This window comes from Orbicella faveolata, unplaced genomic scaffold (assembly GCF_042242905.1).
Source record: "Orbicella faveolata isolate gen_17 unplaced genomic scaffold, um_ofav_v1 contig_3, whole genome shotgun sequence".
NCBI classification, from domain to species: domain Eukaryota; kingdom Metazoa; phylum Cnidaria; class Anthozoa; order Scleractinia; family Merulinidae; genus Orbicella; species Orbicella faveolata.
The window spans coordinates 5,949,966-5,969,277 of record NW_028301558.1 but is presented as its reverse complement, the minus strand read 5'-3'; the positions used below and the strand labels follow the sequence as shown (position 1 = coordinate 5,969,277).

Sequence of the window (19,312 nt, the reverse complement as noted above, 5' to 3'; positions counted from 1 at the left end):
TTGAACGCAGTGTATTGATGGCTTTAGTCTTTTATCACAAATATATGTTAGAAAAGGTAAAGATGGAAAGAACTCAGCAATTCTCAGCTTTTTCTTTGTTACCGAAAGAACCCAGTTAAATGCAGCGCATGCATAGTAAGTCAAAAAATTGCGATTGAATGAAAATTTGCACTCTCGGAAATACGCCTATTTCTCGAGAACCACTCATTAGAATTTCACGAAATTTGGCACGAAAATACTTTAGGAAATAAGTAACTGGAGTATTGAAGATATTGAACTTCAAAGGAAACTCTAGATATTACAGTAAACCTTCAACAAGGGATAATTAAAGATCTCTGTTAAATTATTAGCAAAATGGTGTTAACTTGTGAGAATCGTTACAAGCTTGTTGCATGCAAATTATAAAGAAAATCTAATGACTAGATTTTCTACAAATAAACAAAACCGATTTTAAAGGCCTGTTTATTTTTGCTCGTGTTGCCATAGCAACGGCACATACGTCAGCTTAACCATCAAAAAACCAAAGTTGGTGTTGTTAACTTGCTTGCTGCTATTTTTGGCGACCGAGAGATGAAGGGTTTTAGAGAAAAAGGCGATTGAAACACAGGTATCAAAAACTGTGTTCAGCCACCTTAACTGGTTTCGATCACGTGAATTACGTCAATACACGCGTGTGACCATGCGTTTAGCGCGGGGAAACCGCGACATCGCGAGTTGACAGAAAAGATGGCGGCGCTGGTACCTCCCGCGGATGGCTATGACTCGGGAGAATACCTCTGTAGCAATTTAACAAGGGAAATTTTGTCTCAATCTAAGCACGGTGTAGCCAGTGTCTCAAACGTCAACGGAAGAGCCATTATGGTAGTGAACGCGATCGTGAGAAGACCGAGGAGACATTCGAAACCCATGTACGACTACGCCAACATATTGGGCTACGTAGGAGGTGAGATGAGAGATGGCTATTTCAAAGCTAACCTCAAGGAAAGCGAAGCACTTCGTATGATACAAATGCACACCGATCTGTGTGCAGCAAACCCGACTCGGCCATCGTTTGCACCGGTTGAAGATGTTGCAGCGTTGTGCGTAGTTCCTATGTACGAGAAATCGCTGGAGAAAGGCTTTGGTTTTCCGGATAGGGAAACGGCAAATGCCTTCGAGTGTGTAAGGAAAGTGGCAAAATATTCTAGTTATCAGTCCTCGGAAAGCTTCTTTGACAGATGTCTTGGCGAAGGCCCCCAAAATCCTGATCTTTCCAAGTTCGACAATCCCCGAATAGAGTTGCAAGCGTGGTTTCTGGAAAAAGAGGATTTGTATTATCACAATTGTCCACTACCTCCAGACCCACCTAAAGACGCGAAGATCCCACAGAGATTTCTCGATTTGGGGCACGTGGGTTATATGGTCCACTGCTGCCATCAAGCTGGCTCGTGGAAGAAAACTGCAGCCGAGAAGTGTAGCACTGCACTAAACTTTGAGAGATTCAGCTGCATGGCAAAGCATCAAGCAATGTGGTACATATGGATGGGAGATCTGGACAGAGCCAGTGTCATGGTGAATGCCTGGCAGGGATTCCAAGAGGACCAGAAGAAAGGAAAACCTCTCAGTCTGGAGAACATGGTCTTCAGCATCATTCTAGATCTCACCTATTATCATGCCATTGGTTTACATGATGGAAGTGTCAAGCTTGATGCCAGGCGTACACCTAGAGAAAGATGTGACATATGTTCAACTCGTTCATCAAAGACCAGTGCATCAGTGTACTCCAACCTCCTCACTTGTGTTGATGAAGATGGTATCGGAGAATTTGGTTCGTATGAAATGCGAAAGGAACTAGCAAAATTGCTGTTTGCGGTCTACCAGTCTGGTGTTGATTTGAATGTTAAAACCGCTGCGAACCTTTGTTTCGAGAAACCATTTGATGTCTTTCTGAACCATGCATTTGAAAATTTGTTTTGGCTAATCAAGCCAACAAACGTCATGGTGCATGCAATGATGATAGATGTTGTTCCAAGTTTCTGCAAAGCAATAGCATTTAAATCACCAGGAGAACTGAATATTTATGAACTTGCTGAATCCTGTAAAGTCATCCTTAGAGATGCCCTGTTGAGGAACTGTGGCAGTAAACTTGGATCAGTTGATGTCGAGAAGCTGTGTGACTTGTTTCAAACAAAGTTTCAGAAAGTTATAAAAGAGTTCAACAAGCTGATCAAGTCAAGCATGAAAGCAGATGCAGCTTCAACTGCTGGAAAGATTGCACATGATCTTATCGCAAACAATGTTGTGCCACATCTCGCTTTTGATTTCAGAAATACCTGGAGATTTCTTTCTAGTAAAAAGAAAAGGAAGATTTTAACGGCAAACTCAAAGTTATTACAAGAGTCCTGTGATGAAGCCTTTGAAGAAGTGCAAACTCAAGAAAGCAGTGACAAAAAGAAAGCTGTCACTGCTCGTTTACCGCCTGAGGACTGTGGTGATGTCTCATGTGCATGCAACAACAAAGAAAAGCTTCAAGACCACTTAATTAATGTGCTGTCCAGCAAAGATAATCCAGTACCTTTTTATGCCTGTCTCGATAATGGTGACATAGTGATTAATGAAGAATTTTGCAGTGGTAATGAGAGAGAATACTACTGTGGCATGCCTGCATTTGATATAAAACATGTGAGCAACACTATTGAAGCACTTCATGAGGGGGGCTTTGCTGATTGTCCAAGACTTGGTAGGTTGTGCAAGATTTCATGTCACATAATTTACAAAAAGCTCATCACACATTTGATCAGAGAATTTGAAGAATTGGATAAGAAACCAAATCCTCGATTTCAGCGGCATGCCTGCCAAAGCTGTGGCCAAGCAGAGAGTGAGCTAGGAGAGTTCAAGAGATGTGGTGGATGTAAAAGTGTTTACTATTGTGGAAGGAAATGCCAGGCTCAAGATTGGAAAGCTGGGCACAAACAGAAATGTAAGACCACTGGAGGAGAATCTTAATGGACCCAAAAAATTGTTAACATAATGTACAGGCAACTGAGGTAGTGCAAAACAGCATTTTCAGACCTCTGGTTCGATAACTTTTCAATTTCATCCAACTAATAACTGTTATAAGTTGCATGAGATTATTGTAACTTTTGTAACTTTTGAGATTATTGTAAGTTCTTAAAATACTTTTTTTTAATCGTGAAATTTGATATTGAATGATACAATTTATTTCTAATTAGACCTTGTGTCATACAATTCTGGGAGAAATAGTGCTCATAATTTCAAATCTACCTCATGCTGTCCCCTCATCTGACTTTGAAATTATTTACCTGATTAGAAATAGTAATTGAACCGATTGGAGTACAATTCAGGGAGTAATCAGGCGAGGAATTTTAAAAGTGTGCAGTGCGAGGCTGATTTGATATTATGAGCACGATTACTCACTGAATTGTATGACATGAGGTCCAATTACTAATTAATCGTATCAATAACAAAATTTAGAAATTAAAAAAGTATTTTGAGAACTTTTTTTGAGCAAAAAAGTGAGTAGTGCCTTCTATAACCGTAGGAAATATTAAGAAAAAAGCCACTAAGTAATTGACCTGCGAATCACTTGGGTATCCAATTACAACTTGTTGAAATTGGATACCTGTAATTGGATACCCACATGATCGCGTGCCAATTATGTGACAAATAGGTGCGCAGAGAACCAATTACGGTCGAGAATTTTGTTATAGATATGATTACCCAAGCTATTGAGCAGTGCATTAATCTGGTATTGTTTCTTACTTGAAGTCCAGATTACAGTGATTGAAAAGCAATTTTATTGTACAAGTTCCTGAGTGAAAAAGGCTTTTCTGCAATTCTCAATAACTTTATCATTGATGTATTATTGCATCTGTTGTGTTACTTTTGGAGATGTGAACAATTTAATCCATGTAATTTATAGTTCAATATCTAATTCTTCTTATTGTTTGCTGCAAAACTCTTTTGATGTTAGTTCGAGGAATTTCTTTAGTTTTTTTAATGGCAGCAGTCTTCGCGACAGTTTTAGTATTAAAGTTGTTATAGGAGAAATGAGATACAAATTACTCTTGGACCAAGGGCTTGTTTTTAGTAACAATGGAGTCAAAGTCAGAAGAGACACAAGTGTGTAAATAATGCAAGTCACGCTTTAAGCGTTAGGATGGAAATGTTTTGATCCCTATTACCAAACTTCCAACAATAATTATTTTTATCCCTACTCTGACTCCATTGTAAGTGAAAACCAATCCTTAAATGTTGTAAAATACTCTTCCATAAGAAAATAGCAGTATTATATTTGTAGTATTTGCAAATGTGTTACTGTAATGATTCGATTTAGCGCCCTCCACCCAATAAGCACCCCTTTCTCTGTTGCTTAAGAAGCAGCCCTATTCCAAATAGTGCCCCCTTTAATATTTAAGCACACCCACATCTAAAGTTACATTCAAGATATTCATGTAGAATAGACTGATTAGGCAAATGAATTATAAAGTCTGCTTTCTTATCTGAACGTCATAGTGAACACTTTGACTGAGGACACATGTTGTTACAGTTCTTTAGTTAAAGTATCTGTTCTTTTTCACCAAAGTATTGTACCAAATTAAGATGAAGTGCCCTGTCCTCAATAAGCACACTCTTTCGAGCTACTGAAAGGAAATTACTGAATCGAATCAGTGTGGTATGTTACAACAAATGCAGCTCATTTAGGATGATAGCAATGTTTTCTTAGTATTATCAGAGATATGTAAAGAAATATTCTATTCATTTATAAAACCAGTTGAATAATAAAGAATTACCACTGAAAGTTGATTCAGGAATTTAGGGCTGTATATCAAGTTCTTGGTTGCTGTAAACATTTGTTTTTAATTGCACTGTTCAAGATTAGTTCCTGTTAATGTTTTGAAGAGTGATTCCAATTAAAGGACACTGTATAATTTTATGTTTGGTCAAATTTTGTTAAAGCCTAATTAGCTTCATTACACTGCCACGCTAAAGGTATTCATAAGAAATTGAGGGTACTCTCAACCAAATAAGAACAAAATAATACGCAGTGGTGCTATTAAACAATTTTGTCACGTAATCTTGTTAATCATGGCAATTCTAAGAAAATTGAGTGCAAAACATCTTGTTATCCAGTGTTTCTGAAATTTCACATTCTTTTTCAACTTCAGAGAGCCAAGCATTTCACCATTTTGTATACAACCTCCAGTCACTGCATCCTTATATTTAGGCTTAGCCAATCAGGTTGCTGCATTTGCATTAGTACACTTCAGTTGAATCTCCCATAAGCAATCACCCAAATTGTCAAGCCTAGGTGGTTGCTTGAGGGGGTCGCTTACAAGAGCTTAGAACATATTGAATCAAAATTTTGCCTCATTAGCATATGGTAACTGCTGAGACTTACCCCATGTGCCAATGCTGATGCAATATTTTATTCCTGTGAAAAGTCAATTTCAATAAAAAAAAATCTGCTTCTTCCATGGAGAAATTTCTGTCTCTTTACTACCCAGGAATATGATAATGTTACAACACCTTATTATCCAATTGCCCCTCTATTATCTGTCAAGTAATCTCTGAGAGGTTAAAAACAACAGAAAATTTTAAACTTTTAGCTCTAGAAGTGGTTGTGGTCGCTTACAAGAGGCGGTCATTTACATGAGGTTCCCAATGTAATGATTTGACTGGGAAACTTCTGGTATTTTGGAAAACTGGTCACTGAGGAGAGGTGGTGGCTTACGAGAGGTGGTCACAACTGGAGGTTCAACAGTAGTAGAATTCTGCTAAATATTTTCAGTATAAAATGTAGAGTGTGACGAAACTAGTAGTACCCTGCCCCTGGGGGTCTATATCTAGTAAAGGAGCCTTGTCTGCCGATAAAGATTTTAGCAACCATTTCTTTGCCATCATAATAATAACTCATTCTTTAACACGGAGCTTTTGTCCCAGAAGGAGGGACAATTTGGGAATTAAGCTAGTAGTTGGCCTTATGTTTTGTGTTGCTATATACTGTAAAAGTCTCATGCAGACAACCCAACCATCCCAGGTCACACCCTCTATGCATTCTACAATTTTTTTCCGATCATGTTCTCTTCCTTGCTCAAATAAATTGCCAGCAGTAACAGCATGGGGCCTGTGAGAAGATGTCATGATTCATCATAGGAAAGGATGAATCCCATTGCAATTTAGCAATCTCAAGTCTTGTCCTGGTATCTCAAAATTTAAATCTGGAATTAATTAGATATAATAAAGTTTCGAATGCTTTTGAAGAAATTTTTCTATCATTTAATATTCATAAAGCTTTATGAAAGAATAGCACATTCTACATACAGTACCTGTAACTTATATTGCCTTGTGCCTATTCTTAGAAACTGAAACATGTTTACATCAAATCACAGTCATGTAACAAAGAAAACGATAGGTTCTGTTAATACCCATGTCTACCACAATATTAGGAACAAAACTATAACATGATTGCAAGCTAACAAGGCTAAGCCTTTTCCAGTTGAAAAAGTCACTTTGCAAGTACTGGTATAAACTAATTATGTAGAAGTATAATAGTAATTGTTGTTGCCGAGTTGTGAAAAGCAAACAATCACTTGCAACTAAATTCTTACATGCTGTTCTGCAAAGCCTTCAACTTGGTCAAAGGCAATATAAGTTTCTAATCTTGTAAAATTTATAAGGTTTGCAGAGGGACCTTAACACCATACCCAGCAAAGCTACAGCTAATAGAAAATATACCTTGAAATTCTAAGGATTTAGTATTGAACAGATGGGCTAAACTTGGTTTAGTGTCCATGCCAAAGGACAGGTTTAAAACTTTACAGTTGTTCGGTACTCTTATAACACTCATCTAACCTTACTAATTTTTTTTTATGTGGCCACCCTATTACAATAAACAAACATTTCTTCTGACTCAGTAAGTTATTTGTTACTTTAAGAGCCCCAAAGTTCTATATCAGCATGTTTTTCTGGCCACTTAAGAGATGGATAAGTAATTAACAAGACTGCAATGTATACCTGCAGCTATTTGGAGGCAACTTAATCCCCCAGGGGTTTAAAATCACGTGGGGAGATTTTGTTCTCAGTTAAGTGAGGTTATTAAAATAACCTCTCTGTACGTTAATGTTGGTAGGATATGGATTAGGGGGAAAGGACAGCACTTTGAAGCAACTTGATATTTTTGTCCCTGCCTGCTGCTCCTTCCCCCAGTTTAACTCTAGGATTTTGAAGACTGTAGGAAATATACTTTTGGACTAAGTTAATATATAATTACCAAAAATAACTATCAAGCAGTAAATATTGGTAGCAGGTCAATAAAGATAATTGTGCAAATCAGGTTTTGCCTGATATCAGTAGAGCATACCTTTCTCTATAAATCAGAAATTATGATAATCTCACTCTGGTACAGCTTCTGGGATAAACTCATACCAAGGGTGGATCTCCGGGTAGGGTGCAAGGGCTGCACCCCCCTGAGATGAAGCCTTCTCCTTCGTATGCGCTTTTAAAATTTGTTTACCTCACCAGTCAGTTATGCCCCTCCTTAGTGGTGGACTCCATCCTACGAAAAATCCTGGATCTGCCCCTACATACAGGTATGACTTGTAAAAGAATGACATTGCTATCTTGAACTCATTTTCTTGAACTCCCCACTATCTCAGACTCAAATTATTTTCCTCTCGGGTATGCCTTTTCGGTCCTTTGCTTTTGGCTAATCTAGAGCCCACACTATCCTGGACTATTGTTTCTTTCTCATGAGGTAGGAAAAAGCGAGGTTTATTGTCTTGGTGAGCTACTTGTAGTTATAGTATTATATAATCCTAACTTAAACCTGTTTGTGTGCTACCGCACAAGCCTTAAGGCTGGTTTTGACTTGCAATAGGCAAAAGCATAATCATGGACAGAAATATAAGCACGAGCATAAGCATGAGCAGCAAACACAGATGCAGTAAGATGCTGATAGTAGGAAAATGTATTAACAAAAGGTGTTACTTGACGGCACCTTGTTGCATATGTGTATGTTGTGTATGCTTATGCACTAGTGAAAACTAGCCCTTGAGGGCCCATTAACCAATTCATGCACGTGAGCACGCGTGTTGCTAAGGAGGTGAAATTTCACTTCTGGTTACTTGCGTGCAGAAAATAAAAAAAAATAACTTGCAAATTTGCCTACATTTTAGATGTTTTTTCTTTGTGTTCCACAATATGCAAAATAAAAAAAGTAAAGCAAAGACAAAATGAGAGAAAAACAGAAAAACAAGGGCAAAAGAAAGAGAAAAACTAACTCTGCGTGGCTTTGTTTGATCATACCGAAATGCGCTGGTAGTGTAAATTGCCCTCGTGCTGATAGGGTAACTTCCAATTTATATCGGGCGCACTTCCCATTTCTTTAAATGCTAAAGGAAACGCAGTTTTTCATTCAATCGAGCCTTTTTCAACGAGTTTCGATTGAAGTCAATGTTGGAAACATAGCTATGCATTCCTTTTTCAAAATCATGCGTTTTTCAGAAAAATACGAACTTTTCAATATCTTGGAATTGTCTCAAAATCTGACCTGTTAGAAATAAAACAAAATCTATGCAAAGCATAATGAGGATTAAAATTAAAATATTAAATCAATGAAAAAAATCCCAATTAAGTAATTTGCCTGGCAGCCTTTGCATTTTTTCAGTATTAGTCACATGACCCAGGGCGTGGCCCAATAATGTCCTCACTGGTGTTACTGGTCATGGAAAAGTTAAAACACATGAAATAACTCTGAACTAACTAAAAATGATGGGGTTATATGAGAATAAATTTTCCTTAGCAATGGCTTGAAAAGATCAGTTAATGGCCCCTTAATGAATGGACAGAGACCTTTCAGAGCTTGACTTTCAGGAAAAAAACCTTGGTGCCAGCTGGCCCCTAAGTTTTCAGATTTAGTTGCCAGTAGAAGTATTTCAGCGAACAGCGTGAAAAGTTAGTTGCCAGTTAGTCTGCTATTTGACCTACAACTTAGACAAATGGGCCTGTTGCTAACTAATAGTCTACTCGTTCATTTGCATTCATTTAAAAATCATAAAAAAATCTGATCATGTCTATTGTTACAAACATAGTTACAATAATGAGTAATATCTGCTCCACCCTACAAAATGATCTAAATAGAGACAAGCTACAGTAAGACACCAAAAAATGCAGCTCCAAAAAAGAAAGCTATCTTGATGTTGTGGCCACTTTAAATTCTTTTGTTATTTTTTCCATTTGTACACATGTTCTTTCTGTTGTCATCATATTCTTTTTGTTTATCTCACTTTCATGTGATCAATATTCTGTTAAGTTTTTTCGCATAATTTCGTTTTAGCACAAGTTTTTCTAGTATATTTGTGCATTTCCATAGTGTTCTTTACAGTCACGTAGTTTTACCATCTTCACTGCTTTCCTTTGATTGTGTTCCTAGCTGTCCCAGTCATACAACATTTGTAAGTATCGATACCTTTGCCATGTTATTTCTATTTCCTCTGTTGCATCTGTTTGTAACTCAAAATCTATTTCATCGTCGCTTTCATCATTTTCACCGCACTCTGTTGTTTAAATTGTACACTTCATGGCATCATGATTAAAGTACGTGTAGCACGTTGAACATTGACTGCAATACTCTTAGTTGCTCTCCACTGAGGCTAGGACATCAATATTCACATTGCTTAAGGTTCCTTGTGAACGTTTTGTTATCCAATAGATCCTGGTTCTAATTCTTCATCAGCATCACCAAGGAAAATGTGCCCGTCATCTTGTCTCAATTGCCATACATCATCATTGTCATCGTCATCATCATCTTCTTCTTCAATCTCCTCAATGTTTTGTCTCAACGGTGCTTCCTCCTCGTCATCTAGTATTCTTTTCCTGGGAGGTTTTGGTGGCAATGGAAGTTGCTCTTTCACAGTCTACCAAACAAAGAAAACAAATCAAACAACTGATTTTAACTTTAGTTATTTCAAAATCAATTAAACAAATACTATGTAGAAAATAATTATTAGACATCCAGTTTCAGTAACAACCAAATCTTCACACAAATTGGCAAACAACACTAGTAAATAAAAAAAAAATGTTTGCCTGATTAACCATTTAAAGGTTTTTCTCAAGTTGACTCATTCCTGACTATAATTAACTTTGGCTTTGATGTTAACAGCTCAGGGCCATAAATAATTTTTTAATCAAGTTAAAATGAAGGAAATCAAAAACTTATATGAAGCTTGTGTGGATCTGTAACCTTATTAAATTAACAATAACATTGATTTTGACAATTTTATTGCTCCACTTTCTCTTAGTTTTAGCTTTTGATTGCCAAGAGGATTCAACAAACACTCCAGATGATGCCCCATCATATTATTTCCAAACACTCTGAGGTTTGTTGAAAGCACTCTGCTGCATGACATAACTGTTTTCAACTCTCTACTGACAAAACACTGTATCTTACGTTCTGAGTGATGTATTACACAGAGGGCTACTCACTCGTAACAGAAGCTCGTGATACTGATTTTCACTCATTCTGTTTGGCCTTGGTGGCTGCTCAACATAGCCTCGCCTCAGCACATGACCAAGGTCCTCAGATGACATGATATCAGCAGGGTCCAGCAAGTTATTATTAACTAATACCACAAGGTACTCCACGTAATGTTTCCTGGAAAATGAATCATGAAATCAAACGAAACCAAACTTCAAAAGTTGTTTATGGTGCCTAGCGAGCCCCACCTTATGAATCTCTTACATTTTCCAGTTATCTGAGGCTCTACATGACACTAATAATAGTCAACTGGTCAGGAAGGAGATTGGTGAAGAAGATGTTTGTGTTGTATATGGGTAATCAGTTCCTTCCCGTATAAACTGATCTTCAGAATTGCAACAGAACATCAATATCATATTCCAAATACAATATGACTGTGATGTTATATAATCTGTACAGTAATAATACATCAAGAAACATGGAAATTCGTAATAGCACTGATGCATTTTAATACTTAAGAACACCCTTGACTTGTCCAATCAAATCTAAACCAGAACAGTTAACAATATTCTGCGAACAGTCAGTCCAGCATCACACAGTGATGCTACATGATGTTGTTAAGCAACTTGGGAGATAACAAGTATGGTTAGTCACTTCTTGGCAATAGGATTTCCCCATCAAAAGCTATTTATCCCCAAGACTGTATAGTCTCATCGTCCTTGATGAGCTCAGGAAATTGCAGAACAATCTTAGGAGATATTAAACAGTTGCAGAGAGCACAGACTACTTGTTAAGTAACTTCCTATAAAAATAATGACCAGTTTAAATGACAGTAACAATTAAGTGCTGCACAACTCTTATGGCTAACCTGCAAAGACCAGCATTTCCAGCCTGTACTTCATTTCCACACTCTGCATCAACCAGACCATCCACAGTTTCTTTTTGTTCATTCACTTTGCAGTGTAAAGGTGCTGCAGCAGCAGCTGCTCCTGCTGGCTCCTCATCATCTGAGGCATTACCTCCAGCTGCTAAATAAGAAATTCACACAAAGTCAATTAAGATCAGCCCAGGCTACATGTACATATTTGTACATACAGGCAGCAAAAGTAACTCTTTAATTTAGCACTCACATCATATGAACAGTGTGACTACAATAACTTTTATGACCATGATCTAAGTCTTGAATTCCTCTTTGTGTAAGATGACTTCAATTTCAGTTTTTTTTTTTGCAAAGTACAATTAAGAGCTTAATAGCAAAACTTAGATTAGGAGTTTTGTGTTACTTATAAAGAAATTAATATTGAATCATTGCATTGTTAGTTAATATAAAGTTATTTTAATTTCCATCTACTTATATGGCATCCAGTATAGTCGTAGACAAGTGTAGTGAAACTGTAAAACATCCTGCAGTGTGTTCTATCTCATGCCGTGAATTAAATTGAAATATCAAGGCAAAGCTTACCTTGGGCCTCAGGTGGTTCAGTATTGTATGCAACATCATTGTCACGCAACAGCTTCTGAAGATTTTCTGGGTCTTGGTCACGCAAGTAGAAGTAACAGTCGCGTGGATGGTGAGCATGTAATCCTCGCACAGTACATTGTTCTGAAACACGACAGTTCTGAAAAGATAAAATATTTAGATTTGCAAACAGATTCCACTTGATAGATGACATGTAGCAAATTTGCATTCAGTTTACCGAGAACTAGCATTCAAACTAATTTTGTACATATTTCAAAACTTTTTTGGAAGTGAGAGGAAGTCAGTGTTCAAAACCACTTTCTACTAGGTGAATTTCCAGTCTGCAAGAATAGAGACTGTAGAGAATAGAAAAGATTAACAAAATATCCTCAACAGAGTTCACCTTGCACTTAATTAATCTACCTGCATTACACTTTGTAACTACAACATCAGGACACACAAGGATACTTGTCCTTGTCCTGCAAACCTTTGCTTTGAACTACAGCATTTTAGTTGCCATGGTCAGTGAGTAAAATCTTGCTAAATGTTGAGGATATCTTTACAAACCCCCCAGGAACACTGCATGTAGTACCCGTTCTATGTCAGTACCTGTGCGTCAGTGTTAACAAATGGGTTGTAGCAGCCACTGCAGAATTCATGTGGACACATGGCACACTTAAAGTGCATACACCCTCCTTTGGAAAGGTCATATCTGTACTTGCAGTTTGGACATTCTAAAAAAAGGAGAGAATTCAAAAGCAATGAAAACGTTAACAACACCATAGCCATGCAGATAGAAAATGAGCATCATAACTCTTGTGTTCACTTTCTTCACTTTCATCTACAACCGCAGTTCATATGTGAATTATTTCATATATACTTCACATTAAATAGTGTTTGTCAGTCGATGATGTTATATACAACATCCGTGTAGCCCACAAACCTACAACTACATTACGACACTTACTGACCAACGTTAAAGACAGGGACGAACCTAACAACAGACAAGGAGCAGTTTACAAGATTAAATGCTCTGACAAAAACTTCCTATATTGGTGAGACTGGCAGAACCCTCAACACAAGACTGACTGAACACAAATGAGCCACGAGAAATGGTGATGCCAACAATCACATTGCTGTACATCATCAACTGACAAACCACAACATTGACTGGGACTCTGCTCAGTGCTTAACATAGAGTACAAACTATTTTCAACGACTGACTTTGAAGGGCTAGTACACTAACCTAGAACAAATACCTCTTAACAGATGTCAACAACTACGGGGGCTTTACAAACGACTTATCCATGACGGAAACGAAACCGACAAATGGACTTCTAACAGACCCACTTAATTTGACTAACAATAGAAGGACCAAAAAACCGACCAATTTGACTGACAATTGACGGATCAAAACTGACCAATGACTGTTGACAAACTTAACACGGGTCTTTCAGCTAATACCATCATGGCTAAACTGACCAATCACGTTCAATAGACCAGACTTATAACATCATCGACTGACAAACACAATTCACTTGACTCTGAAGATGACTTCTGCTCAGGTTGTCTAAACGTCAGTCACCAACAACACTTCTTTTTAGTACTACCCTCACCTGGACGATCACACTATACCAACTACTGATACTCCTGGGTTCAAACCATTTACTATAATATTATAACTCTCGTGCTCATACAGCTTAATAGGGCAACAATTATTTTAACAACTAGCAATGTTTTGGTGTGCATTTAATGATGCTCAATGTACTAATGCAAACAAGGAATAATTCAAACTAGTTAAAACCAATATGCTTTGAAAAAATAGAAATAAATGGAATTAGTATCACCCAGCTAGTGGACTAATGCAAATCCTGCATTTTAATTGGCTACGCTACTAGAAATAGTCCTCGAGTAGCGAGATTGGCACAATCAAGCGCAATGCTTTCTTTTGTTTTATTCCCAAATAAATATTTCTTCAACTTGCATTTTAATTGGCTACGCTACTAGAGGACTATTACTAATAGTCCTTGAGTCCTCAAGTAGTGAAATTGGCACAATCAAGCATAATGCTTTCTTTCGTTTTATTCCCAAATAAATATTTCTTCAACTTACATTTGCTAACTTTGTTATTGCCTTTTCTGTCCGACTAGTTGGGTGATACTAAAACAATTAGACCCTTCCCCCTCAAAGGCCACGGGTCAATAGCCCATTCAGCTTCGCTTCATGACCTAAAAATCAGATTTTGTGAATGCTTGTTTTCTTTATGGCATGAGCATTACAAGCACAAGCACAAGCACAAGCACAAGAAAGTCACAAACAGTTGCTGTACCATGCAGTGAAGTACTGCCCTATGTGGGGAAATAGTTTAACAAAAGGTGCTAACATTTTGTAAATAACATCTCACTGTGTTTGCATGAAAACCAGCCTAAACATTTCATATCAAAATTGAACAACTGTTGAATATGCAAGATGAAAAATATTCTACCAATTCCATTCATCCTCAAGTGGGCTGCCAGACCAGCTGCTTGAAATTCAGGATCATTTGCTTCCTTCCATGCTGCAAACTGTTCACATGTGATACCTTCATGCTGGTCCTCCCACTGTACACATTAAAAAAAAAATCACTTAATCAGTTAGAAAACAAGTCCTTGGATATGACTCATATTCCTAAGATTGCCTTGCATAGGATGCTACCTGGCAAAAGGGAGCTAGTTGGACAAAAACCACCTGTCATCGAACTGACATGACTGAACTCAGTGAGGTAAAATACACATTGGGTGAAGTACAACATGCTGTGCAAGATAGGACTAAATGGATGGAGACTGGTGTTGTTTATGTTCCACAGGGGACAAAGAGGATAAAATAAGTAAGTACAAAAAGTTGTCAATGCAATCATGTGTTGGCTTATTTACACCTTGAGTGAAAGCAATCAAATACTGCAATTAAACAGTCATTAGAATAATTATTCATGACAAGTAATGAATAAAAAGTGAAGTAATAATAAAATTTATACTTATGGTAAGAAATAGTCATAATCACCTGGCGTTTGCATTTGAAACAGGTGAACTGCTGACAATGAAGACACATCATTTTTATTTGATCAGGACGTTCATTTATGAACCCTGATGAGCACTAAACAAAACAAAACAGTATGTGATCAGCAATCAATTTCTTATCTATGTAACAGTACCAAATTGCTAGGGACAGTGATGGAAAGTCAGGGGGAGGGGGTTAAATGACCTAAGGCAACCCCCTTCCCATCCCACTTGGGACACTGTCATGGCCATGGTTGACAGAGTGCTATAAGTATAACTTAATACCTTTGCTTGAACACAAAATGCTCCTAGAGCACCAAGATTACATTAGGTATATTGTTGAAGGGAGAGCAATTAATTTGTATTTATTTAGCTTTCACTGATTTTTACAAGATACATATAACAAAAATGGAATGTGACCATGCACAACTCTCCACAACCTTGTGCAAGCATGACTCATCATAACACCCCTTATATACAACTGGATCCAAATGTCTGGGTTTCCAACAATGAAGACTTTTCAAAGTCATACTCAGTGACATACTCGATAGTGCCCTTTAACTTATGGAACAGTTTTGAAGTTTAATAGCATAGTTATTTGACTATCTCTGTATACATCATCCTAATTTCTGTAGCATGAAATGGAAAGAATTACCATTCCCTAGCCTTTGGATGACATATTACTCTATATATAGATCGCATGTTACCAGTTACCTGCCAGCATTTGGTCAGATTAACGTAAATAGAGCGGTTTTTAATTGAGTGTTGTAGCATCAAAACCAAAGTAATCACTCTAGTCAATCACAAAGGCGATTAACATTACAGTGAGCCAATCAAAACGCTGCGTAATTACATGTAGCTGACGCAAAGCACGGGAAAACGTGTGCGAACGAATCACAATTGGTTTTGGTTTTACTTCTGATTTGATGAAAAAGTGGCACGAGTTTTTTAAACCAATCGCATAGCGTAGTAAGTGCAAAACTAATTACTTTTCAACACTCAAATGAAAACTGCTCTAGGCAAGCAAACTAATAAATAAACAAATTCAATATTAAAAGTAATAACAACAGGTAAGTTGAGGTAACTTACATGTGAGCACCACCTGAAGTTCGGTTCCTTCATTAGTGTCCTATCACGAAGCTTTCGTTGAAACAAGTCATGTGTTTCCCTATCAACTATACCACGAATCTGTGTAAGGGAAAACAGCAACCATAGTAAGTTACCAAATAGCCTACACTACCGACAAATTGCGAACTCTTCATGACCATTTATTTAAAAAAATGTACATGTAGGTATTATATATGGGATTCTGTGCACACAAATATAACACCAGGTCACTTTGTTTTAGATGTGTTAAATACAGATCATAATTAGATTTTCATCTTTATATAAAAAAGAAGCAAAAGACTTGACATTCAATATGAGTAGCTGACCAAGCTTGTGCAATCAAAATGGCTGAATCGAGGTCCATGAACATATAAAAAAAATCAAGGCCAATAACCAGTCATTTTGGCCAAACAAGCTCAATAAATCAATATTTATATGTGGAATAAAAGATACCATTTTCTTTGTGGGTACTCAGACATATATAGCAAGCAATATCAAGTAGGCTAAATAACCCAATCTTGCCTGCTTGAGTGGCCAGAAAGGCTCATCTTGCCACTTTAAAATGTGAAACACACACATGCCTATTGGCTATGTTTTCTTAATTTCCCTTGCTTATTTCTAAAATTACCACTGTTTTTTGTGACCCGCAGTATGATACTTTCCTTCTGCCCTCTGGCCTCTCAATTTAATTAAGAAACTAAACCAGAAATTGGACATCTTGGTTTAAAACCACAATTTTCTCAAAGAGAGTTACAGAAAATAGTGGATAACTGGAGAATTTTGATGCTGAAAGACTAACAACTTGACATACCAGAATATCAAAGTTATTGAAATATTCTGTAGCCACAACTTCATCATCCAAATTTTCAGGTCTTCCACAAACTGGGCATACCAGTTTTATTATATTTTTGTCTTTTATTGTTATCGTGATGTACTGTGAGACACAACTTTGACAGAAACGATCTTGGCAGTGAAGGAATGTGATCATCTATAGAGAAAAAGAATAGGACTTGAGAATACAATAAAAATATATCAAAAGTGACCATTTCACGAACTTTTAACAACAAAATTCCTTAACTATAATGTAAATCATTGAAAAATTATAAATTATTTAAGGAACAAAAAGACGGCTGTGCAGTGGCAGTGTTGTCTAATATAAAACATCAGAAGAGAAAGCCCTATAGGGTGGCATAGAGGGATTATCTTTCAGAAATGGAAAACATGTACTGTGTTGCTATCAAACTTTAGTATAAATCTACTAGTGTTCTATCATGAATGCCATTCTCTGATTGGCTATGCTACCATCTATTCTGTGATAGATAGTAAGTAGTGTAGCAGTGTGCCCTTGTTAACAAAATGATGGCCATTTCTTGGCGTTTTCAAAGTGCCCGTGTAGAGGATTTAGAAAAAGTTTTGATGACTTGTAGATTTTATACTAAAACAATAACATTACTTGCTGTTGATTTCTATGCATGATAGAAATCTCAAGCTCATAATCACATTGTTAAATATAAACACGGTTTTACACCAATCAGCATGCATCTTTTTCTTTAAGCTGTTTTCTAAAGACCTTTTAACCATCGCACAAACAAGCTGAGTGAGCAAAGACTGAGTAATGAGCCAAAGAAGATGTGTGTAGGAGACTAACACAAACCTGGCTCATAGGATATTGCTCAAGGCATAATGGACATTCTTGTTTCAGATAGCGCAAAGAGCGTTGAAGATCCCCACAATTGCGTGCTGCTTCTACAGAATCGTCCACTCCAAAGCCCTTGTCTATCAACTTGATGACAACTTCTGCCCTTCCCCATGATGGCACATCTTTCTCAGCTAAGACTGCTCGAATACGTCGCTTGATACAAGAAACGTAATGGATAATAATAATGATTCATAACACAAAAATGATCAATCTCATTGACTTTGTCATTAATTTTTTATATTACAGCCAATAATTTTTTGATGATTTTCATAATTTCACTAAGGAAAGAAGTTCAGTACTTCCATAAGATTGTGAACTAAAGTATGAACACAACAGTAACAGCCTGAAATCAAGCCAAAACTAAAAGGATTGCACAATTAGAAAAGTTCTTTGAGTTCTGACCCTTCTGCTTTTGAAACCCCTTCTTCCTTGGAATTTCCGTTAACCGTCTTTGGGATGGGTATGGATATTTTCTAGAACTTCACAATATTCAAGTTGGCATGACATTTTACCACTAGGGGATAGTAACCAAAAAATAATATAAATGTTGCAATTTCTTTTTTTTAAAATTTAATTGTAACATGTCATGTCTCAAACTTTACCAGCCAGTTTCTTGTTCTTAAGATGAGAGAACAAGATGTAAATATCAACTGGGTAACATCAGGTTTGCAAGATACTCTGTGTTTGCAAGTTCCCCAACATTTGCATACACCAACAATGTCTGCAAAACCTAAACAGGCTTAATTAGAATTTCCTGCCACAAACAACTGTGGAATGGAACCTCGATGGGGATAAAACTTACTCGCTTGTAGCAGTCATAATTTACTCACATCCATGTCTTGTTGTGCATCTTTTACAATGGCTTCAAAGTTGGCTTTCTCCTGATCAGTTTGAGTATTTGTTTGCCTTGTCAAAGCCATGAAGACCTCGTCCTGAGTCGCACTGTCTGGTAGACAGCTGTTCAGTATTCTCTGAAGCATTGGCCGCATTGCCATTTTCTCAAGTACAAAAATTGCCTTCTCTGTATCTCCTTCTGAATTATCCAGGGCAGTTATGCAATCTGTTTTAGCATAAACCCCTGCCTGTTGTAACTCTTTCACCTATAAAACATATGGCCACATAAAATATCTTTACGGTTGTTGTTTAAAATCATAGAATAATAGATTTTGACTTACAAAACAAATTCCACTTCTGTTGTCTGTGCACGTTTCTATTTTTACACAGCTTTTGGTTGTCATTAATTATAATGCAGCTGACTGTGAAATCCACCACGCAGTTCTCTCAAAACCTATCACATTCACTGTCTCAGCAGCTACACATACATTTTGGAGTTTGAGCTCCCTTTCTGGGTTACCAATGTATTGAAATAACATCTTCATCAAAATTCAAACAGATTACTTTTGCGTTGTATCATTAAAGCCTACGCGTGCAAAGTCACTCAAAAAGACAGCACCATAAGAAGCTTCCCTACGTCAGAAAACATTTGAAGGTGAGTTTCCTTTCAACAGCCACGACAATATTCAAACCCTACACCA

At 37.1% G+C, this 19,312-nt stretch overlaps 2 protein-coding genes across 4 annotated transcripts in view; one reads left to right on the top strand and one right to left on the bottom strand.

Annotated features, from left to right (window-relative positions):
• The first annotated feature begins 521 nt into the window (after positions 1 to 521).
• On the top strand, positions 522 to 4,936 carry LOC149106184 (uncharacterized). The gene has a single exon (XM_089297554.1). It carries the CDS (start codon positions 727 to 729, stop codon positions 2,983 to 2,985), a length of 2,259 nt encoding a protein of 752 aa, XP_089153680.1. The 5' UTR covers positions 522 to 726; the 3' UTR covers positions 2,986 to 4,936.
• A 1,320-nt stretch (positions 4,937 to 6,256) lies between these two features.
• LOC110068173 (uncharacterized) overlaps positions 6,257 to 19,312 on the bottom strand; it is a 35,761-nt gene continuing 22,705 nt past the window's right edge. For 2 of the 3 annotated variants that reach the window (XM_020775551.2, XM_089297551.1), the window contains exons 13-23: positions 18,608 to 18,877; positions 17,733 to 17,930; positions 16,890 to 17,066; positions 16,061 to 16,159; positions 14,976 to 15,068; positions 14,422 to 14,536; positions 12,546 to 12,670; positions 11,940 to 12,096; positions 11,346 to 11,505; positions 10,486 to 10,654; positions 6,257 to 9,917 (exon numbers count right to left, since the gene is read on the bottom strand). In XM_020775551.2, coding sequence (XP_020631210.2) covers positions 9,702 to 9,917; positions 10,486 to 10,654; positions 11,346 to 11,505; positions 11,940 to 12,096; positions 12,546 to 12,670; positions 14,422 to 14,536; positions 14,976 to 15,068; positions 16,061 to 16,159; positions 16,890 to 17,066; positions 17,733 to 17,930; positions 18,608 to 18,877 — 1,779 coding nt within the window. In that variant the 3' untranslated portion in view covers positions 6,257 to 9,701. The remainder of the gene's footprint in view (positions 9,918 to 10,485; positions 10,655 to 11,345; positions 11,506 to 11,939; positions 12,097 to 12,545; positions 12,671 to 14,421; positions 14,537 to 14,975; positions 15,069 to 16,060; positions 16,160 to 16,889; positions 17,067 to 17,732; positions 17,931 to 18,607; positions 18,878 to 19,312) is intronic. The other variant, XM_089297552.1, reaches the window with a different exon arrangement.

Coding starts and splice junctions, on each gene's coding strand:
- LOC149106184 (XM_089297554.1), top strand. CDS start 727: ATGGCGGCGCTGGTACCTCCCGCGGATGGCTATGACTCGGGAGAATAC.